We start from the raw sequence: 24,743 nt of genomic DNA, 5'->3' as shown, positions 1-24,743 counted from the left end.
AGTGAATTTCAAAATTTTTAATACAAAGTATTTAACCACAATTTTGATAGTATTTTTTGTGCCATGACTGCAGAGGTGGAAATTTTATGTCATAGCAACACTGACTAGACGTCGCATTCTGAAGTGATATACATATAGTGTTCCATAGTCACCATCATCAAGTGCTTATACAAAGCAGTGAGTATTGAACACACACCGGAGCAGTGGGCAGACATTGTGGGTAATGAGAGTGGAAGAGAGCACGGTGCATTCAACCCCACTTACACTTCCTGCTGGTCCTGAACACGCGACCTTCAGGTTACAAGTCCGACTCTGTCTATTAGGCCACTGCCCCTGCTCTAGTCAAGTCACATTTATTTATATACAGTAGTGCTTTTTACAATACAGATTGTTTCTTTAGCTTTACAGAAATAACAGGAAAATAATGCAAAAAAGTTTGTTTCCAGAAGAAAATAGTGTCACAGTCCAGCTTAAGTAAGTTCAGTGATGTTTCATTTTTGTTTTTTTAAAAAGTTATTAATTTAGTTAATAGCCGCTCTGGAGTAAACCGTGACGTCATCGTCCAGCTTAGTTGTTGGAGTGTCAAATACTAGTGTCAATACAGGCAGATTAATATTATTGTTGAATATCAAATTAAATGTCAAATTTAATGTCACCAACAAGCCAAGCCAATGGCAACAAAGGTGGAAAAAGGCGACAGTGGCAAGGAGCCAAAATCAGGTGGCAGAATGGAGAAAAAAAACCTTGGGAGAACCCAGGCTCAGTCGGGGGGCCAACAAGTGAACAGTCTGATTATGATTCAGGCAACAGTATGGCTCAGAAGTGAGATTGGTTTGAAACAATCAGAATATTATCCAGTTCCATCTGACTCCCATCGGGTTTGTTGAGGATCAGTGCCGATGGCTGTCGTGACGATGAAGCCTTCACAGGGGAGAGTAGTTGACACAATCTCTGCTGACACTTCAGGGATGTGTTATGGTCGTGTCTAGGTTCAGGTCCTCCATCTGATCTGAATACGGCCGGATCCGGCTGACTACATCATGCATTGTGGTCATGTCTGGGCACAGGTCCACCATCTGATCTGGTTACAGCCTGGTCAACTGATTACTTATGATGAGTACATTTGGAATTATAGGAAGTGTTCCCAATTCCGGCTGATAATTTTTGCAGCCTATAGTGTCTAATGCTTAGAAGGACTCTAGCTCACAAGCCTCAGAAGGTCTGGACAAAGGAGGTCGACCCACTAGGATGCAGCCTTCTAATTAAGAAGCACCTGTTGATTGGAGAAGACATTTTGATTAAATTTTTTTTTAATATTGAAAAAAATTATAAATAAAATAAAAATAAAATGCACAGATAAATGGTTAACAATAATATTTATGTCCATTTAAAAAATAATGAATGTTTTTAATTCTTACTAGGCTACTATGAAGCTTTTGGGGGTAAATATGGAACAAGGTAGCCTATTCCTTAAAAATGTAGCTACTGCCCCAAGGACAAGCAATTTTGCTCATTTTTTTTTTCTGAGAGTGCTCAAATTTGGTTGATTAATATTTGATTTAAATCAAATGATTCTTCAGCTTTGCTTTTTCAGGATTCAGGAGTTCATTCACGATCACGTTTCGAGAGGTCAATGAGTCTTTGAATCTTTGGAATGGTAATTATTCTTCTGTGTCTAGCAAACATTAAAACCTTAACGTCTAATGACATAATTATCTGTCGGCGAACATTGACCTGACACATAGCGGTTAGGTGAGCGAACTTCCGGTGAAATCCACAACCTCTTCTGTTCTGTGTGCGTGGCGAAGGCGGGACGTGTGACGTAGACCGGCTGGAGTTCGAGGTGTTTATTGTTCCTTCCCGTCGAGGAGAGAAAAGGGCTGGCTTAGCGGAGGCATATATCTCACACACGCTTTCCCTGCGGTTTTAGCTTCAAGGAGCCATTTTAGTAAGGCCAGAGCAGGTTGATACAGGACCGGTTGGCCATGGCGTACGCGTATCTCTTCAAATACATCATAATCGGAGACACGGGTAAGCAGCGACAGCGAGTCTGTTATTTCCGCAGTGTTGGAGTCAATGACGTGGTTCAAGCAGAGGCGCGAGGGGTGGGAGGAATGACAGCCTTTGTTTTTACTCTGCCTTTCCCTCAATCTGCCTCATGCTAACTCTTATCACATACATATAGTTAATTCCTAATCGTGGGCTTCATGTCACGGCAGCGGTGTGTGGTTATGAGGCTGCCACGGTCTTTTGTTTTCCACTGGGTGGGGGAAGCTAGCAGGCAAGCTAAACGTTGCTTCATATCAGCTGTCTGTCTCAATAACAACAGCAGCATCTCTGCTTTCTATTAGCATGAGATGTTGAGCGAAAAGGCAACATGCTGTGTTCGTGTCAGTTCGTCTAACTCAGTGTTGGCTTGCTTTGCTTACATCTTATTCTAGTCCAGTTAAAGGCCACAACCTGGCTAGTTAGCCAAAATCGCTAGCAGCTATTTACTCTAAAAAATGGCGTTGGCCCAGTTGCGTTTTGTCAGAGTATAAAACATTTAATGAACAATGACTGTAAGATAAATTCACTTGTTTTATTATTCAAGTCACACATTTATCGTCCAGGGTCATACAATGTGTGTTTTGATGCTGGTATCCCCGTATATTTGTGGCCTGCTGCTAGTGTTATCACTATATTTCTGTCACTGTAACGTTAGGCCTTTCCCCAAGAGATACTGCAAAAACAATGTATTTCTGTGTTTAAATGTATTTATTTGTCATTTGTCATTACTATCCCTCCAAAATTTTGCCAGAAATCTATAATGCTGGGTAGGGTGCTGATGTTTAATTCAACCCAGCACTCTCCATATGATTTTTGCATCCATTCAATTCCAGGGAACGTGTTGATTCATTTATTTTTTTTAACTAGGTATTCACATTTAAAATTATTAAATTGATCCCATGCACATTGTACATACATGTTTCCATGCTGTACTTGCATTTTAAATACATGCATGTAATTACTTCATAGTGTTAGTTTCTAGTTATGTCTATAATTACATTTATAGTTATATAATTATAATTACACTAAACCTGTAAACGTACCTGTATCCCATCTAAATAGCTGCAAATGTATTTTATTTAGAACATAAATTGTACCTAACAATTTTTCAAAGTAAAACCTACATAGTAGTTAAAGACACCTAAAATAAAGTGTCTTTTCTGCCTCATGTGGTGATGCAGAGGTGGTGCTCTATGTTTTTTGGAAGACAATCTTGTAGACGTTATGCTTTTGGCAAGTGCAGAACAGCAGGGAAAGTATTTTTTGATTAAATTGGTACATGCAAATTAGTTTTAGCCCACATTAAGTGTCTGAGAAAACTAAGTAACCCAAAGTGTACCCAAAAGTAACATTTTCTCAATTTGCTCATACTCTTGTTCCAGACTTGAATGACTGAGTTTCTTCTGCAGAACACAAAAACTAACCAAACACATTTGGTGAATGGTAACTTCCATTGTATGAACAAAAATCCTAGAGACATTTATCAAAACGTCTTTTTTTGTGTTCCACGGAAGAAAGTCATTCAGATTTAGAGCTATAAGAGGCTGAGTAAATGGTGAAAGGATTTTCATTTTTGGGTGAACTATCCCTTTAATTGTCTAGGCCTAATTTAGAATAGTTTGTAGTGTACCATAACATCTGATGATCCAGTTTGTTGTTGGCCAAAGTCTTTCAACATCTTGCCAAACAGTTCTACATGCACAGTGGTTTTCTACCTTTTGAATCAGACCTTGGGCTGTGCTCAAGACAAAAGCAACCATCATATAAACTCTACAATGCCTAAGGCATTTCATAAAACTCTGAACAATAGTAAAATCGGGTTTGTCAGACTTAGTATGGTTGTAAAAGTGATATTAGTACATGTAAACAGGCTCAGGCCTCTGCATGTTGCTCAACCCAAGTCAGTTGATGCTCATCTGAAACTTGATCTAGCTAGTGAATACTAGGCATCATGAGATGCATCTTGCCTTGTTCATGATTGAGGTATATGTTGTACTTGCAGTGTTAACTTGCACAAGTTTTGTTGGATTTGTGGACAAAACTAAATTTGCAGTTATTCGTTAAGCAGACACTTACCATAAGTTACCCACAAATGAAAAAAAATAAGCACAAGTGGTTAGTTTAAAGAGGACCAACTATACAAGTAGTGCTACATTACATTTCTCTTGAGCACTTCTATGCAAGTGCAGAACAGCAGATAAAGTTTGCATTGATTTATCATTATTATTAATAGTTTTAATCTACTTTAAGTGTTGGAGAACACTCACCCCTGTGAGTTTGATTCAGATACTTAGTTACCGTGACTATAGATATAACACTACAGGGTTAGATTAAAGCAGTAGCATCTAACTGTTACCACATTATTTAGCCTATGTTGTCACCATTATTCACAAGAGACAATTCAACAGCTCTCAATTCAGTTACTTAATTGTTCTGTAGGTTGTGTAGTGTTTGCTGTAGGTGAGTCTGCACAATACACATTGTAATTTCATCATCGTTGTGTTGTCTCCATACATCTCTCTTGTGAGCGCTCTTTGAATGCTGCTCGCTTGCTTGGCAACTGCTGTTGCTCATGGTAACGCCTCCTTCTAATGTCATAAGCATTTAACCTGTTGCTGTATCATGGCAGATCCTCTAATATCATTTTGGTGGATGAGTTTGTTATGCCAATATAAAATGAACTGATGATTTGCCTCAGTTAATGTAGTTAGTTTCATATAAATCAAGTTCATGTAAACTAGCATGTGACATTTTGGTAATGAGTAATACAGGAGGTAATAGTTTAAAGTGCAGAGAAATCTAAAACATTTTTTGCTTTTCTTTTTTTTTTTTACATTAATTTTACACAGTGAATATTGAAAATAAAACTGTACATGAGAAATGTTTTTGCTGTCAATCCATCAGGTAGGCTAATTGTTAAATTCTGTGATCTCAAACTACTCTGCCTTAATGTGACTGTTAAATTATTTGTCTTTTCTATTTGTCTTTGTTTTTTTTTTGTTCTCATTCATATTAGCAGTATAAAAATATGATGGTCTTACAATGGCTTTAATTAAACCACCATTTGTTTATGCACATTGTTGGAAATGAGGTGAAAGGGGAAAGCCAGTTTTGGTTTCTCTACAGAAATGGCCCCATCTCTTTTTAAACATTTTCAATTAAATCTTGAACAAATGATTTTGATGTAATGGGATACAGCAGATGTATAGGCCTGAGGCTAATTGTGGCCATTCACACGTGACCCTCTGTGTTTGCTTTGCAGGTGTGGGGAAGTCGTGCCTATTATTACAGTTTACAGATAAACGCTTTCAGCCAGTGCACGATCTCACTATCGGTAAGGCTCTTTTAACCCAACCACGTATTCTCTCATTAATTAAAACAGCAGGAATGGCTCTCATTAGCATAGGAAACAGACTCCTGTCAATCTCCTTGAAGTGTTTTTGAACTTTAAAAACACAGTGAAATTTGTTTCGTATTTGAAGTGAATTTTTAATGAGAATTACGTTTTTTTTTTTTTTTTTTTTATGGCGATCATGAATGATTCTCCCACGATTTTAAATGGACAACTCAACAAAATAACATGTTTACAAAATGGTTCCAAAATGTTAATTGCCACTTTCTATTTTTCTTTATATAAATCAGTTTGAATGAATAATTCAGTGACTCACTCATAAAGACTTCACTTGTTTCATTAGTGGATTAATCTGTGTTTTTGAACGAATCTCTTGAATGAATTTAGCATTAAGTAGGATGCTCTTGTGTTTGAGGCTCCATCCACTCTATATGAGCACATTCTACAAAACCTGGGTAAATAAATGTTTTTAAAGATGCCATTTATGTAACTATTGTCAAGTTTTATATACTAATGCTTTAAAATAAAAGGTCTGATCCGTGGTGTTGATGCAAATCTGAGGTGATCAGTTAACTGCCGTGTAGTCGCATGAGTCATGAATCAAGCTCTGCCGCCTTTTGTCTTGACAGGTGTTGAATTTGGAGCGCGAATGATCACTATAGATGGCAAACAGATAAAACTTCAGATCTGGGATACGGTAAGATTACAGTCATCTGATTTTTCATGCATTTTATTTGTGCAAGTCTGTTTTTATGTGTGATCATATAAGTCAAATTCATGCCCTTAGTAAATTATATGAGTGTTACAGTTGAGACAGTGTTGAGGGAACATGTGTTTCCTGATTAGGCAGATTTGGTCATACAATAATGCTAATTCAGCAATATGCCTGAGGCTGCCCATGGGAGCTCGGTCAGGTTGCTTTTGAGACAGTCACTTGACATCAAACCTAAATGTCATGGGACTAATGATTTTAGAGACAATGGCATGATAATGCTTGTTGGCACCAAAGACAAATTCATACAGGTTTCAAATGAGTAAATGATGACTAAACTTTTATTTTTAACTAAGTGAACTATTCCTTTATGAGCCCTCCAAATATAAGTAATACAAGTAAATGTTGCTTGCAAAGTGTTTTTTTTTTTTTTTTCAAAACCCATGGATATTTTGTAACTGCTGTCAATAAATGGAGATGTTTTTTGCAGCCTTATGGCATGAACCAGCTGGACATCCTTTGCTTCATCCACATGCTCTCTTTTTCTTCATTCAAAGACAGGTCAACAAACCTGATGTCTTGTTCAAAATGATTGACAGGGCGAAAGTGTGTCTTAGTTTTCTAATTTCGAATGTTCGAATGTTTTTTTTTTGTTTTTTTTTTAAGTTTCTAGTTTGCAGCACCAAGTTGCACAGACACAGGTTTGTTTTCTTATGATGCCTGTTTCCCTCATCTGTGGGACATTAATGCTAATTGAGTAAATTGAGACTGGCTTTGTTTAAAGTCTCTTATGCATGTATTTGATTGCAGTAAAAACATTAATATTGTGAAATAAAATCACAATTAAAAATCTATTTTAAAATGTAATTTATTCCTGTGAAGCTGAATTTTCAGAATCCAGACTTTAGTGTCACATGATCCTTCAGAAATCATTGAAATATGCTGATTTGCTGATCAAGAAACAGTTATTGTTTTATACTCTGATAGAAAATTCTGAAGAACAGCATTTTTGTCACTGTTAATCAATTTAATAATTATTTTTAATCTCCCTAAAACAAACCTTTTCACTTTTTTTCCTGATTACCACTGCAGTTGTTCATAGTGAAAGACCCAAACTAAATATTTCTTTGAATTGTGTAGACTTCTATCAAAATATTTTTTTTAACGTTTGTTTTATTTAAAGAGCTTTTAAAACCTTGTTTGACTTGGATAATTTATTTCCCAATATGTATAAATGTTTTTACAATAGCAGCAGATTTGTTTAATCTTCCTTATGTAGGAAATGCAGTCTTGAAACGTTGTTAATAAAATTCTTGGCTGCACATAAACATATTGGCCAGCAGAGGGTGACAACATATCAATGGCCATGATGTTTTCATCATAGCGTCAGTATTTGTTGTGTATATATCAGATGTCTTTTTTGTTGTTGTTGTATACTTTCTTTGAAGGTTGCAGTTTTCATAAGAGATTCAGTTATGCATGTGTAAAGAATAAATGAAGAGACATTAAACGTTAAAGGTTAAAAAGGTTTAGAGCCCGGTTGCGCGGGCGAGGCTGTGAATCAAAAATCCAATGTCGGGATAATTAGAGGTAATCATGCGGTGGTTGTTTGGTGTGGCTTCGAAGTGATGTCACCTAAATTGCACTGTGTTTAAATGCACCATAAATAATTTATTTCAAGGTTATTTCAACAAGCTCTATGATAAAATGAAAGAAGATGGGGGGGTGTTGGATGAAGTAACAGGAGAAATCTGCATGTCTGGCCTTCCTGTAACCTTTCACTCCAGCAGATGGCAGGCATAACAGTGTCATTCATCATTTATTCACAATGGGCTCCATTAACTCTAATGTTAACAGCTGCCCCGGGGAATGGGTTATTGAATTCAAATATGTGCTCCTGGCTTATTTGCCTGCTGTCAAAGGGGCTGGGTGGACCAGAGGCCATCTTATACCATGACACGCCGTTGAACGGTGGCCGTACGCTGGGGGCCGGTAGATTCGAGAGGCTTCACTGATGACGGAGGGTCTGCATGAAACGTCAAGTGGTCTTTTAGAGCTGGAGTTCCCAGGGCAACACCAGCCTGGAGGGATTGTGGTGAAGACGGTTTATGCACGGTGTATACCCTGTGGACATTGTTGGCACTTTCCACTTTGTTCCTTATAAACAGGCTTTTACTGGTGGCGTGATTCCTGTGTCTTTGTGTTTCAGGCCGGACAGGAGTCCTTCCGCTCAATCACCAGGTCTTACTACAGAGGTGCAGCTGGGGCTCTGCTAGTTTATGACATTACAAGGTGAGACCAAACTCGTATGACTGCCGATCTGTTTTGCTCCACTATCTTGTCTTCTCCAGTTTCAGGTCTTTATTACAATGATTATTCTTGTTTATTTCACTGTTTATTTTTTTTATGTGTGGATGTTTGTAATGTATTTGCAGAAGGGACACTTTTAATCACTTGACAACTTGGTTAGAAGATGCTCGTCAACATTCCAACTCTAACATGGTCATCATGCTCATTGGAAATAAAAGGTCAGTGTACATCATCATCATTGTTATTTATATTAGTAGTAGAAAGTCTATTTTTATTATATATATCCAGTACATATTAATAGACTTTTATATATATATATATTGTACAGTTTGATTACAGCAAATGAGATGAGAAATTAAGAAATGAGAATTAAGAGTACATAAAAATTCTAAAATAACCCTGGTGTTAATTGGGCCAGTTTACTCAATTAATTTAAGGTTTACGTTTTCAGTATAGTAATGATTTAGTTCTTTTGAACCTTCTTTTAATCAAATGATCCTGAAACAAAAATGAATAATAGTTTCCACAAAAACATTAAGCAGCACAGCCATTTTACATTTATTCATTTAGCTGACTCTTTTATCCAAAGTGACTTAGAATTGCTATATGTCTCCGAGATCGCACACCTCTGGAGCAACTAGGGGTTAAGTGTCTTGCTCAGGGGCACATTGGTGTCTCGCAGTGGAATCAAACCCGGGTCACTCACACCAAAGGCATATCCACTGCGCCATCATCACCCAATTTTCAGGATTATACCCGCAGGATTATAGGATAATAATAAGAAATGTTTCTTGAGCACCAAATCAGCATATTTTAATGATTTCTTAAGGATCATGTGACACTGAAGATAGATGCTGAATTTCAGCTTTGCCATCACAGAATAATTTACATTAATAAAATATTTAAATTTAAAACAGCTATTTTAAATTGTACATTTAAATTATTATTTTTTTTAATTTAAATATTTTTTTTCCCCTCATGCCAGTGATTTGGAGTCGAGGAGAGAGGTGAAGAAAGAGGAAGGAGAGGCCTTTGCCAGAGAACATGGACTGATCTTCATGGAGACTTCCGCAAAGACTGCATCAAATGTAGAAGAGGTAAAACAGCTTGTGTGAGGTCTTCAGTGCCTGTGTCATGATTTATGTTTGGGTTCTTGTGCGAAAACATGTTCACATACATGCATATAGATAACACCCTAGGGACATAGACTGGGGAGAAAAAACATTCAGGTCTCTGTGGTGGAAGCCAAGAAGCTAAAGCAGGGCTTAGAGCTGGCTTTAAAAGAGTGGGGATGTTAAATTGTGGAAGTCCCTCCCCCATCCTCCCACCCGAAGTCGCCTCAATGATTAATTTGTCTCATTAGTGTCGTGTGAATTCTCCTGACCCTTCCCCCACCCCTTTATGACGTTTCAATCTCCTATTTAAGGTTCATGCATATTCATAGATTCCCTGCGACACACACATCCGCAAATTCAAGCGCACACATCTGTGGCACTCGCTCAGCCATCTCTTTCTCTGTGGTAATTGAGCCACTGAGGACTGAGAGCTCTGGAGAGCTGAGGTAGTTGCACTAAAAAGCAAAGCATCTCTGTTAATTAGGCTACGAAGTGCCGGTGGCAGGTCTTAACACTTTAAAGGTGAGCCATGCACACGGCCGTGTTTATTTTCTCTGGGTGACCAATGTGAGCTCAACTAGAATAATAATAGACACCATCACTTTCAGCCAGATGGGGGCACCAGCCTTCAACTGTAAAATCGTTGACGGTTTGAACATTTCAAGTTAATCATATCTGTTTTATCTGACTTATTTATTCATGAATTATATAGATCACAGTATTCATTATTGTTTTTATTCCAGTATTGGTTGTTTTGCACCGGTCTCATTTAATTCAGTATGAATTCTGTATGAGTTTATCATTTTAAGCAGTTAAAGAATGAATTTTAATCGCATGGATAAAATTTGGTCCTTTTTGTGTTTCAGGCATTTATCAACACAGCCAAGGAGATTTATGAAAAGATCCAGGAGGGAGTCTTTGATATAAACAACGAGGTAACCCATATGACAAGGAAGCACATTCTTTGTTTGCTTTTACAACTTAAACGTAATTGGGTCAAAAGGACTTCCTGTTGCGTTACACTGAAATCTATTATGTATGGTGTGGTGGGTGGATTCAGAAACTACATTTCATAACATTTTCTGGAAGATGAAATGTATAATTTTGCTGAAATACTTGCTACTTTCCCTACTTGATATACAGAGACAATGTTCAGTAAGATTTTCATTGGATGAATCCCCAAAAAATTAAACAATGTGGCTCTGTGACCAGTTTAACCAATGGTGTGAGTTTGGGGATATCTAAAATATAGTTTTTTTCCCCCTGCTAATTTAATTCAGTTTAGTGACATATAAATTAAGCACTGCACCTTTAACTTTAGTGGAAGCTGCTTCTGTATTGCAGACACTTTATCTGAGTTTTTCATCAGTAAATAGGTTTAATAAAAAAGTAAAGTCATATACTAGAGTCTCACATTGGATGGTTGATGCACTTTGTACTTTGTACAGTAGCCACATTGTTGTCCTCCAATCTATGCAAATTCAGATGTAATGGGCAATGTAGCATAGCAGATATTATTGTACTGGTTTGCACATGATTCCGGCATTGTAACAGTCCATAAAATGTTTAGGAATGTAATGGCGTTGAATATTACATAAACCCATAAGACTGAAGCGAGAGGATGGAGCAAGGTTACAACAAACACAGATCTGCTCCATACAAGCCCTCCAGCCCTTCAGTTTCTCTCTACTGGCTGGTAGCCAACACATAAATTCCTCACATTTCGTAAGTTACAGCTGGTTGGATGGAGGTGGGCCCAGTGCTACTATTTTATTGGAGTTGTAGGAAGAGTTTTTATATTTATATAAGAACAAAGTTAAGGCACAGCATCCAAACCACATCAGCTGATAGAGATCCTGGCCAGGAACCTCAAGGCTCTCATGTGAGCTCACCCCAGAATCACTATAAATCAGATTTGGCGCAGTGTGGAGTTTCCTGAGAACGTTACAAAAGCACGGCTTCGCTACGGCATGTCTGTTTTGAACACAAGCCCGCTTAAGGGAAAAGTTGGCGCGGTTGATGCCTTTGTGTGATGAATGAAAGTGCCACCAGCTTGGGTGTGTGTGTGTGTGTTTTTAAACTCTGGCAGGTTTCCCTACGTCTCTGAGTTACCGCTGGAATAACACTCCAGAGGTTCTCCCGCCTCAGTGCTGACAAAAGCGGTCCACTAATTCAGGCCTACGGGGGCTGTTTTTTTCTGCTTAATACAGCTTCATGTGACAGTACAAAATCACCATAATTCCTCATGGATTCTTTTTACTTATGGAAACAGAGGTTCAAATTGTGTGGTCTCTTGTCATCTGAAATGGAAATAAGTGTTCAAATGTCATGCATGCGTTTTATTTTGTGTGTGTGTGTGTGTGCAGGCTAACGGCATCAAAATTGGACCCCAGCATGCTGCCACCAACTCTACGATGGGCGGCAGTCAGGGAGGACAGCAAGCTGGAGGGGGCTGTTGCTGAGCACTACCCTTTACCCCCGTCTCCTCCACAACCCCCTCCGCCCCTTACGTTTCTACTGGACTGGTCGGGCTCACTAACATTTTCTTAACCTCCCACAGCCCAGGCCCCGGATTCAAATCATATGTTAGATGGCTGTCCAAAACAAAAATATTTATAAAGTCCAGGTCCTCTTCAAACCTCCTGACAAACTCCTGAAGCCTGTTTGGGCTACAGAAGACATTATGTGGTTATTAGTAAGGAAAAAGGCAGGAGCTTTGGAGTTATTATGGTAAATATATATATATTCATGTTTGTTTCTCAGCAAATTGTTTTTGTTTTTGCCCTTTTGACTTCAAGCTGAACTGTATTAAACACTACAAAGTCATCTATAGTATTTTAATCAGTTTATGTGGGTGAATTCAATGAAAACTGTGGTGAACTCTGAAGTCAAAATAAAAGGAACGTAGAGCTGGTCTAAAAAAAGAAACAGCTGTTATCAAAGTGAAGAAGTTAAAAGAGAAAAAAAAAAAGCAGGACTGTTTTAAATCTGTATTTATCATTCACATTCTGTATATATAGTTATCATTTCTTGCTTTGGTGTACGTTGACCGAGCTAGAATTCTGTACTGAATTTGCTTAAATTCTATACTGTATGAATAGAGCTTGAAACTGCAACAGTATTGCGATATTTCCAAAACCTCTTTGACACCATTTTAAGGTAATCTTTTACTTCATTTATTTTAGTTTGGTCCTGCCATCTGCCTTGACGCCTCGTATACGTGCCCCCGATCCTTTTCTCTGTATAGAAACTCTGGCTCTATATACCTATTTTAATGCCAAATTTGTGTTTACCTGTGTTCTAAAATCATGGCTCCAGATATGGATCACCCCTCCAGAACTAGATCTGCTGTTTGCCTTAAAAGATTTTGGGACGTCAAAACAATAACATATTCATGTTACAGAGGATCATTTCAGTGATTACATGCAGTCGTATATTGCATATGATAACGCTAGACTCACTTATCCATTAGACAGACACTCACGCATACATGCCTGTACTTATATATCCATACAAGTCGTCACATATGCATGCATTTGTATGCATATAAATATATATCTTTTTTTTCTCTCTCTCTTCAACATTAATTTTTTTTTTCCGATGCAGTCCGCTGTGTAAAGTCAGTGCAGATCCACATTAATTTAGGTGTCTGAGTGATTGTGTAAAGACTTGCTTTCTCTTGGCACTATGTTGTTAATAGATATATGGTGAACATCTTGTCTGTTGTGAAAGGGGTGTGATAAAGCCAAACCTGGAGTAACTTTGTGACCCTCGACTTTATTTGCTGTGTTCTCAAAATGAAATGCTATCACGAAAAAATATAATAAAACCTTCTAAACTCATTTTGCTTGTGTGCAGTTTTTATATATATAATGTATGTATGTAGTACGGACATGCATATATACATACCGGTACATACGCACGCACGTACACAAAGCCGGGAGTTGATTGCATATGAATAAAGTGTCTCAGATCAAATGAATAGTTTGCTGTTTTCTTGCCATAAATGTTTTAGTATAGAAAATTTCTAAAATCATCCAATAATACATTAACCACAGCGTGTAACGACTGATGATAAACGTCTGTGAATGCGCCAGAGGCATATATCAAACCCGAAAGTGCCGCACGCATGTACACAACTGACGTAAAGAGACAGACCTGAACATCCGGGCTACAGACGCCAACAGGGATTGGTTGTTTCACGATTCAGGTAAATTCCTCTTGTGTGTGTGTATAGCTTGGTTGTGTGTATAGCTTGGTTGCGTATAATTATACCCATAATAGTACAGCTGTGAATGGAAATTTCCTCAGATTCAAGAAAGCAAGCACAACATCTTTAATTATCGTTTTTAATCCTTCTAATGTTTAACTGTAAAAGACACAGTTATTCACTGCATTCCAGTCATAAAAAAATATTGTTTACATATAGACCTGCTGTAGCCTGCAATGTGATCTCTACTTTACAAAAAATCTTTAAAACTTAGATATGAGATATCAAGTGCATAATGCACAAAAAAAGAGACTTCGATGTAACATGCTATAAAAGTTTAAAACCTCGAAATATGATATGAAAATATAAAATATTGATTTTTAAATGAAAATATTTGGTATCGAAAAAATACGCAATGTTTATAAAGACCTGAAAAGTAAAAGAAAAAAAAGCGCTTGCGTCACAGCCCGGCGAGGTCACTCACGCGCACGCATGTTTATCCAGTAAGTCATGCACGCGCCCCCTGCCTGTGGAAGGTGAGCGCGAGTGTCTAGAGGAGAGGACACGAGAACGCAACTGCCTGGATCGATCGGATTAAACTCGAATTGAGTGAAATTAACACAAAGGAGAGAAGCAGAGTCGGCGAGGACGGAACGCTGAGACGCCGACTTTACCGACAGCGTTTGAATTTCGACAGTTATTCACGTATTTAAACGGATTTTAGGGATAGATGAAGAGGAGTTAATTGGTGAAAACCCTAAACTGACCCGCGTTAAGTAGGGTAAGGAATAGTCTTTCTTTCTAATGATACAATATGAATCAACAAACTTTATCAGTAGCACACAAACTTATCGACTGGTTCCTAGCGTTTTTAACATTGTTGTACAAATATACCCGCACTTTCATTGTGAGAAAAGTGTTATTGCGTGCACATTTAACTTGTTTTGTACGTTACCATGGCGGTACCCGCGGTGTAAACTGTTTTAAAACGGCGAAAAGTTATTTTAATTCAACTTTTAACAGGAACACCGAATCCGGAGGTTAGTTTTTCGTTTCTTCACATTTTAACTTCTCGAAGAATCTCAAACTAGCTCGAGCACATGCTAACATTAGCTCATTTAGCTCACGCGCACTGCATTGTATAGAGCCGCACAGATCCCCATAGGAGTGGAAGCGAGAAATATGTTAGTTAAATTATAGCCTACACATGCAATTTCTATTCGAGGTCTAGAAAAACACTCACATCCTTTACATTTCTCACGAATCGATGAAAATATATTTTTTCAAAACCATATAAAGTAAGCGTTCGTTAGCAAGCTAATTGTTGAGACACGAGGTGGTTGAGCGTAGAGGTGAGTCATTGGCCGAGCTGAATGAGGGAGATCCCCGACCCCTCGTATCAACAACTACACTCAAAAATAGTTTTCACGCGCACGAAACTTTACGTAAGAATAGCCTTAACATTTTATGCTTGTGGTTTTCGCTTATAACATTCGATAATGCTCGAAATAGTATGTGTAAACAGCAAAGCGAGCAGGAAAGTGCGGTCGTCCAAAGGACAATATAGATACCGGGGAAGGTTGCTTGAGGCCAGATGGGCAATTCCTCGTTTTCTTTATCTGTTCATTTATAGAAGTTAATGTATTTCATGAATCTTAATTCATAGATGTTGCTTGTGTTCTGAGTTGGGAAAATGTTTTTTTGTATGGTTTGGTCGGCTGCGAGAGGCGCGTTGGAGAGGCTGGCGTGCGCTGAGGGTAATTAGCTAGTTGGAAGTGGCCGATCTGCTGAAAGAGACGGACAGCGTCGACTTCATTGTCTCACACGACAAGCTAACTTGCTAGCTGGACACAACTCATCTCACATTTCTTTTGTCCCCTTTCCCCCTCAACAGGTATAAGGGGTTTATAGGGAGGAGGGATCGGACGACACTTTATTTGAGGGGAACTGAAAAAATGCACCTGGTTTATCTTTAGCGGAGTTTCCGTGTTTTTCAAAAGTTTACGATTTTGTTTTTGTCGTACTATTCATAAAGTCGAGCAGGTTTTATTATCCAATCTCCATATTAAAGCCACACAGAAAACTTGAAAAGCACCTGCTTCATTTACAGCGTTGTAGAGCAACGAATAGGGGACAGGCTAATTTATAATTTATCATGTAACGTAAGTGTTTTTATGCCATTTTAACCCGTATTTGTATTTTGTCGTTCGAATTAACTGAAACAACTGTTGTTAACATATTTAGTGTTTTTAAAAAGTTCTTTGAAACACGATTTTAATCTTGAAAGTCTAACAAAGAATCGTGTAAAGATGGTATCGTCGTTGTCTCTCTGCCTCAAGTCTTTAACCTAAGATGGCAGCTTTTAATGTGTGTCGGTCAACTCGATGAGCAGATATTATGAAGTCGGTATGGCAGAGCATATGTGAGACTGCTTTGTAGTCGCTTTAGGCTTCTCGTCTCGCTTGCCTTTTCTTGTGGTTGCCGAGGCTTGTTCACTAGTTGCATCAAATCGAAAAATCAGGTGCTGGTTCCTCTTTTGTCCTCAGAGAAAGTTTGATTCCAACTTGTTGTTCCAGTACACATTTGTATCTAGTGTAAAGTCGCTTACAGTGCATAACTTCGCCCATGTATTGCATTTGATCTGTGAGAAAACATTATTTGTAAGAGTTACGTAAGCTTCAGTTGCAGTTCAGAGAAATTCGTCTCGATTTAGTCTGCTTAACTTTTTATTGAACTAACGAGTTATTCGATTTTTTTTAACGAGTAATTCAATTTTGCCACTTTAAATTAACAAAAAGGGGGTATTTATTTCTTGTTTTATTGATATCTCAGCAAAATGTAAGTCGTTTAGATTAGTTTGTATGCTTTAATTAATGAGATATAAAATATTGTGCCTAACCTCGTTGTGAAAATGCAAGTATGGCATATGGTGTCTGTTTTTACTAAATGTACCTTTAAAGGAATAGTTCACCCAAAAATGAAAATGACTTGCCTTTATGTTACTCCAAACCTGTAAGACTTTCGTTTATCTTCTCGGAACACAAATTGTCTTTTTGATGAAATTTAAGATCTTTTTGTCCCTATAGCAAGCTAGGCAACTGACATTTTGATGCCTACGAAAGTTCATGAAGAGATCGTAAAACTAATCTATACGAGTTGAGCGGTTTAGTCCATGACATGGACAGACGTGATCACTTTATATGATGAACAAATTGAATTTAAATTCATTCTCGTGAGCAAGTTCTGTTGGTCGGCAAGTTCCGTTGTTTGTTCGCTGATCAAAGTTTAATTTATTTGTGGGCAATAGACCAAATTCAATCTGTTTATCGTGTAACGCAATCGAGTCTCTTCTGACAATTTGGTCTTAACTGCTAAATTTATATGGATTAGCTTTATGATCTCTTTATGAACTTTTTGAAGTATCAAAGTGGTAGTGGCGTAGCTTTCAGCGGAGGGATGAAAATCTCTCAGATTTCATCAAAAAGGCCTTAATTTGTGTTCTGAAGATGACCGAATGTCTTGCAGCAAACTTGCTTGCAAGACATTCGGTCATCTTCAGATTCAATCAATGACAGATTTTTCATTTTTGGGTGAACTATCCCTTTAAGTGCATTGCATGAGATGTACAAGATTCAGACAGCTATGTTTACCAATTCATTTGAATCAGTATTAGTGTTTTGATAGTGAAATTCTTTACCCTGGCCTCTAGATACCTACACACTGCAGTTTTAAACCTGTTTAAACCTAAGTCTCCTGTGCCTTGAAGCAATTCATTGAACATGAAAATCTATGCCATAGTTATGCATTGCAAAACAGTGAGCAGATATAATGTTTTTAATTTGTAACCATTTTAAATGAATGCCAGTCATCCTGTTACTAAACTAGCCGGGGGCTGGCTGTGACAAATCTGGAGACCTGCGGTAGAGTGGGTCAGGCACCCCCTGCATTGATGCATGTGCACACAAACACTGATATTGGACGGTGCTTTCAAAGCTGGTATTTCAGATATCTGACAACATGCTTTCAATCCACGCCAGGGGCAGCACCACTGTGTGCAGGCCCTTTCCCTCCAACCCCTCCTCTTGCAGTGGGTTAGCAGGAGGGCTGCAGTGGCCTGTTGTGCTGCAAAACAAGCAGGCTTTTTTTTCTTTTTCACTGACCATCCCCCTCTTCCCTGCCACACAGAAGATGGAGGAACCGTTTTAGATGAATAGCTTGGAATGGATGAGACCTCTAATATTCAAATGAGAGGTGTTGGCCTTTAATGGATGAAGATTTAGATATTTAAATTTAGGGGTCTGCTGCATATGAATTTATTTCTGTTTTTCCTCTTTGAAGACTTTTTTTTTCACAAAGTTTCTATAAACTCCGCATTTATATGGGCAGTGAACAAAATGGTGCAAAAATAATGCATCTGATCTGTACCATGATATGAGCTTCTCTGTTGGTGTGTTTAATCAAGCCTTTCCAAATATCTTTAAAAGCTTTCATAATCGCATCCGCTGTTAATAGTGTCGTGTTGTGCATGCAATTCACTGTTTTTGTCATTTCCCCTTTTTTTGTTGGTCAAAACAAAGCAGCCATTTTCCACTCATACAACAAATTTAAACTTGCTTTTTTCTGTCATATTTTTTTAAAGCCACACATAGTCTGCACTGCATTCGTAGGCTTTTTAGTAGTGGATTTAATGTAGAAATTCCCTTCAGGTCACTACAGTAAAATTGACATCATGATTAGATTAAAACCTTCCATCACTTCACCATGTAGTATTGATATTAGGGCTGTCAATCTTCCTCTATAATACTATTTGAATTCCATTCCTTATTTTATTTAATATTCAAATAATATTCGAATATTAAATGCTAAAATTTATCTTATTATTAATATTTATGACATTACACATGCTTATGAATCGCCAATGCCACTATAGCATGTTGTTGTTGTTGTTACACGTTTGGTCCACTAGAGGGACATCTAATACACATTTTATTCGTGCTGAATATGGTTGAAGCGCTTCCGATGGTTTTCGGCTGATGACGAAAACACCACCAAAAACTTATATCGTTCTTTTCAGTTCGACTAGACGGTTCCAACAAGCTCGATGCGCACCGAATCTGATAAGACATTTGCGTTTTTCGCTTCACAGGCGCTTTGGGGGGCGCTTTTTACATTGTTAAACATTTAGACTACCATTTTTGACAGTTGTTATGATGATACACTGTGGATAACGTGCACACCTGTGTTGCGATTCATAAACTTAATTGTTCATCAGATGAAACGAAGGCATTTCATTTTCACATGTGTGTAAGCCAAGGCGGCATGTGATGAGTTAGTTTTATCCAAGACTCAGCTAGGGGTGTAATGGTTATTATATAACCTTGAGACTGACTGTTTAAGTTCAACACAGTCATTAGAACTCTATAACCGCGTTATTAAAAAATCTTGCAGATAAGGTTAAACTAATATCAGTGTTGGGGAGTAACGGAATACATGTACCAACGTTATATATTCAGAATACAAATTATGAGTAACAGTAGTCTCCACAGAACAAAAAACATTCATTTTCTTTTATGTTTCGTGTTCGCATTTGAGGAAAAAAACTATGTTACGGATGTGACTGGTCTGAAAGCACTACTAAAACATTTAATCACATCTCGCAGAGTGAAACGTTCACAGATAGATCAAAAAGAAAGCACAAAACCTTTCTTTAAAGTGAATTTCGTTTTGTATTAATTGTATCTTAATTTTAATCAATGTTTCATCAACCAATTGCCTGGATTTAATAAGTAAATATAGCAGACGATAGATACTCACATAATGGAGGTGCTGGCGCTTGAACTGGGGCTCGTCTCATAAATGAACCGAAACTCAGCATATAAGGTATGACACTTAAGGGAAGATCCCAATAAAGGCATTGTAATCATAGATATCCACATAAAGGCTAGATGTCTCACGGCGGAGTCTTTATCGTCATCACCATCTTGTCATAGGCAGTCTTTCTGGCGGGCTCTGTGTTATCTGATGTAAGAAATACTCTTATCTCGTTGAAATCTTGACTGATTTACAAACAGTTTGGTTTCTTACAAATGTTATTAACTTGGCTATAATTCTGGACTATTTATTTATACACTTATTATTCATAAGTATGCAGAGTATCATAACTACATCTCTGACGTTTATAACAAACCAGCCGTTTGAAAATCGGTAGAAATTTGAACATGTTACGATGATTTAAAAAGTACATGCACCATTAAAACAATGTTACGAGTGAGCGAGCTGCCTGTGACAAGATGGCCGCCAGGTGCTGACGTCGACCTCCATTGGCCAGCAGCGCGGACGAGATATCTAGCCTTTATATTGATATCTATGATCGTAATAATCAATCGAGCAGTTTAATCCAAGTCTTCTGAAGAGACGTATTTGCTTTATATGATGAACAGATTTACTGATGAACGCACATACTGTGGTAAACACTGAAGTTTCGATGTATGTGCGTGACGTGCAAGAATGACATGAGGCCAACAAACGCTGGAGCCTTAAAGTGAAAGCACAAACAATTTAAACCAACATATCGTGTTTTTTTGTTTTAGTGGTATGATGATTTAAAGCGTTATAGATGACTTATGTTAGTCTTTTAATAGAGGGAGAGATGGCATGGTGAGCACAGGGAGTCTATTACAGAGATCCACGATTAGTGTGTAGTGTGTGAGAAAATAAGTTTTGACTACAGATAATGCTAAGTGTCCTGATAATGCTAGATGTCAGATTTTACAAGTAAAAAAGGACCTACATTATTTCAAATGTATGTAGTAAGTAATATGCATGTTTGACATAGGCTAATTCTGTATTTTCAGCTTCAGAAACATGAATATTTTTATTCTGCCCTGTATTGGGTTCTAGTGGTGTGTATTGGCAAGAATATGGTTATGCGATGTGTTCAGCAATACTGTAAGATAGGTAAAGTATATTGTTTTTTTAGGAAGGAGTGGAGAGTCTCATAGTGATACCACTATATTTAAAACAATCTGAGAAAGTTTATATTTTATCAGAACAGTGGAATCTGCATCTGCTTTTGTCAGTCACTGTTGTTACTACATCAGCACAATATTTTGTTTAAGTAGTTTTTTTTAAATCAAATACTACATCCCGATTCAGAATTGATCAATTCAGAACAATGATCAAAACCAGATGGAGTAGATCCGTCAACACCCTCTAAGTTTGCACACTCCTATACCTCATCAAGGATCAACATTTAATTTGGTAAAATTTGGCAATTTTGATTTATATGCCTTTGATAATTGCGTTATTTTACATATGCATACATCAGTGAGCTCTTAGATTAAATGCATTTGTGAGTATTGGATTTTATCATGGCTTATATTGCAAACAACATGAATTGTTGATTTCCTTTGTTGTTTCTTTATTGTGGAAGCCAAAATGACTCCAAACTTCAGCTCTGTACAACACAGCGGGAGATGGTATAATCCTAGCGTCTTTTGAGCTGAATTTGCTCATTTTAACACTAGTGATGCATCTTTGTGGTTGTCCGTGTCAAAGTTTATGTTCTGAGATTGAAACCCACTGAAACTAATCATGGATGAAAGAAAAAGAGCCTCAAGCAGGAAACGAAAGTGTGCAAAATTTATTAGCTCGGACCAATATTAAATAGACAGTGTTCAGAACTGGTACTCATAGGCCGACCTTTGATTATGCGACACCATTAATACACAGTGAGAAAGCATTTGAATTTGCTGCAGTATTGATAACATCGCTGCAAGATCTAGTGAGAATCATTCAAATTAAGCACAGAATTCAGTTTTAAACCATATAGCTATCAGAACAAACTGTGCTGATGTGGAAACCAGGAGAAAGATTGTGCCATGAACGAACAAAGTCATAGAAATCAACGTTATTCACCATGGGTTAAAACTTTTAACTTAAAAGTAAACACTGTCTGTAACCATGGTATTGTGGCATAAATAGTCAAATGTTTGGGTTTTTTTAAATTTCAGGGTTCATATGAACTTTTGATAGAGAAATTCAGGCACTTTTCACTTTTAGACTTTAAATGTTATTTTTAATGTGATGATCAAAAGCATGATTTGATCATCTTTCAAAGATTGTTCCCATATGTAAACTGAAAGTTGTAGAAATTATATAGCCTATATATATTTCGCCTCTTCCGCATTTAAAATTATTTGAATGTGTTAATTGATAAGACAAAACACGTACACATTATAATCTTTCACTCAATGATGATTCAATTTGGCAGTAAATCCTCAAATCACGTGTGGTGAACCGTGGAGCCTGATCCGAACGAATCAACTGTGATCGGTTCCACCCCTAGTAGTTGTCATTGTAAATACTTTCAGATATGACCACAGAGGAAAAGGGGCACTTTCAGCAAACAGACACCAACACACAATAAAAAAAATAGTATTTCAACAAACGATAACTAAAATCTATTCCATAGAAGCTTGTGAACAGTTTTGAAGTGGCTGCATGCAAGTTTCGTGTCAGAGTTATAGTCTCATGTTAATTGTTAATTATTAAACAAAACAAAATTTCAAAAACACTCTGCAATGTGATTATTTTGAGTGATGGGGTTTTAATCAGTGACATTTATTACTAGATATGCTATCCGGTGTCTCTCCACATCACCTCCTCCTCAACCTGCTACCTTTAGTGTTTTTACATGTAGAAAAGGTGAAAAAGTGTCCAGTTTTCTCCCTGAAGTATGCGAGTTCCTATAACAATTCTCGATTCATCATGAATGATCTACAATTGCAAAAAATGTCACAATCACAACAGAAAATCTAAATACTGCCCTAAATAAACAAACTAGAACTCAACACGGCGTGATGGCGGCTTCACTCACATCACATTCTCTATATCTACAGCCTCGATGGCAGGCAAGTATTTAAATTCAGTAGAAAAATCCTTCATTTTCATAACATAAGGATCATGTCCAAATTATATTGTGATTTTCTGTTTGTACCTTTCTAAACCAGCACAGTATGGGCTGTGGACTCCCATCTCGTCCATACTGCTTTTCACTTCCTACCCATCTGAATGTCGCACGTCTTCAGAATCACACGTCTACAAAAGCTATTTCCACTTACTAATATTTTTTTTCACACATTTTGCTTTTGATTTTATATTGAGACATTATGAAATAACATGATAAAATATCAAATCAAGAAATCATTTATTAAAGTTAAGCACTTTTTGTATTTCAAGTAAATGGGAAGTCAATTTCTAATGAAAAACACTTTTATTCAAATTTCAACTGAATTACATGATGAAGAGTAGGGCTGTCTCTTTTGTGAAAAAATCCTGATCGATTTGAGACAAGTTTTCATTGAATCGATTGTAAAATCAATTTTCCATGTCTAAAGACATTTCCATTTGCGCCAAATAAAGGCAAATCCACGGACAACTAAAAGGGATTAGGAGGATAAACGTAAAGTGCGCTTAAGTCAGCAATAATTCTGATGATTTATTGGTGTGAAGTTTCGTGCACAACAACAAACAGGAGTGTAACATTCTCGAAAAACAAGCAGAGTGGACTGCCATAACATCAATGAAAAACATTACTACAGGCTTCAACATAGTTGTTTACAATTAGAATTATTATTTCGATTATTTAAATGTTAAACAAATTTTGCCTATGTAGGCTATTGTAGCCCGACTCTGTACCTGTATGCATGGGACTGTCTGAATACCAGCAGAATTCACATTTTTGTTGAATTAGTATAGTATAGTTTGCTGTTATGCGTGTTTGTCGGAGCCTGCAGTTGCTGTGACGCGCGTGCGTTCGCTGCTGCGAATCGTGACGAGCTGGACTCACACTTGGAGAAGGCTGTTAAAATCGATTCCCTATTTTCGTTTTCGATACTTGTGTTGGTTGGTCCGATCGATTGTGCAATTGATTTTCGAACGTAAAGTGACAGCCCTAGTAAAGAGCGCTCCTTTTTATAATCACTGAAGTGTCAGTCATTTCAGTATGATACTAGAGAAGAACAGTGGTACATTTAATAAGAGTAAAATATTTTTTAAAAAAAAATCCCTATAAGTTAATTTAATCTCCATCTTCACTCAAGCTCACTCCTTTAATGTCAAATATGCATTTCAAAGAAATAAACATGAAGCTACTTGGTAACTGTGCGTATTAATGCAAAACAATAGTAATTTTATGATTAAATTACCTTGATTAAAAATTCCCCCCAGTGCTACCAGATCAGGTGCTGTCACCACCATCTGTAGAACACACCAGTGTTACTGCTCTTTAATGTTAGTCTGAAGCCCTTCAAACTATGCCATTGGCATGGTTGAGATTATTTCGCTTTAAAGCCTTTTCTATCTTCTGCTAGAGGAACAGTGAAATTTCATGGCTTCTTGCCCCAGCTGACCCTGCTGCAAGTTCTCAGCTGGTTCTCAAGTGCCAGAGGCAGACTGGGTGACAGCAGGTCTGGAAGTGAAGGTCAAAGTTCTCTCTTCCTTTTTGTTCCCTCTTACCCTAAATCCGCGTGTGACTGAAATGTTTCCACCTAACTGTTCGTCTAATAAGAACTGCTTCATATTTAAACTGTAATGATTGTTGCATGACATCATATCACACGCAGACGGCACGGCTCTCCACAAGCAACAGTTTTTTTTTTTTTTTAAGTACTTTTTTTTTTTTTTACCCCCTTTGGGTGAGATAGCATGATAAAGTGTGAGGGGAGGGGGGCTCATCCGTTTAATTACAGGAGCATTGTGTAAAGGAACCAGTTCACGCAAATGGAGCAGCTCTACGGCCCTAACCCCCGCTCACTCTCCAGTTACCCACCCGTAGCATCCTGTCACCCTTACACTGTCTTTGTGTTCAGTTACTTGCCACAGATACACCCCCTCCAAACCCCCGCCCATGCATATGTGGATGAGCACACATATAAATTATGCCCAGCTGCAGTTGCAGCTTCTAGTGGGGGTTGTTGAAGAGGGGAATGAAAT

The 24,743-nt window shown here is 37.6% G+C and overlaps 2 protein-coding genes across 2 annotated transcripts in view; both read left to right on the top strand.

Moving 5' to 3' along the window:
* Positions 1-1,804: 1,804 nt before the first annotated feature.
* rab2a (RAB2A, member RAS oncogene family) lies at positions 1,805-12,513 on the top strand. Its single transcript, XM_039676908.2, has 8 exons — positions 1,805-2,031; positions 5,312-5,383; positions 6,031-6,098; positions 8,323-8,405; positions 8,549-8,641; positions 9,409-9,520; positions 10,405-10,473; positions 11,905-12,513. The coding sequence occupies exons 1-8, from the start codon at positions 1,986-1,988 to the stop codon at positions 11,998-12,000; spliced, it is 639 nt and encodes a 212-aa protein (XP_039532842.1). The 5' UTR covers positions 1,805-1,985; the 3' UTR covers positions 12,001-12,513.
* A 1,750-nt stretch (positions 12,514-14,263) lies between these two features.
* The window catches only part of chd7 (chromodomain helicase DNA binding protein 7), a 58,024-nt gene continuing 47,544 nt past the window's right edge, over positions 14,264-24,743 (top strand). Inside the window, exon 1 of the mRNA XM_039677903.2 lies at positions 14,264-14,529. The gene's annotated coding sequence lies outside the window, so the exon portion shown is untranslated. The remainder of the gene's footprint in view (positions 14,530-24,743) is intronic.

The sequence above is a fragment of the Pimephales promelas genome, chromosome 5 (assembly GCF_988280905.1).
Source record: "Pimephales promelas chromosome 5, fPimPro1.hap1.1, whole genome shotgun sequence".
NCBI classification, from domain to species: domain Eukaryota; kingdom Metazoa; phylum Chordata; class Actinopteri; order Cypriniformes; family Leuciscidae; genus Pimephales; species Pimephales promelas.
This window is presented reverse-complemented; position numbering and strand designations above follow the sequence as displayed.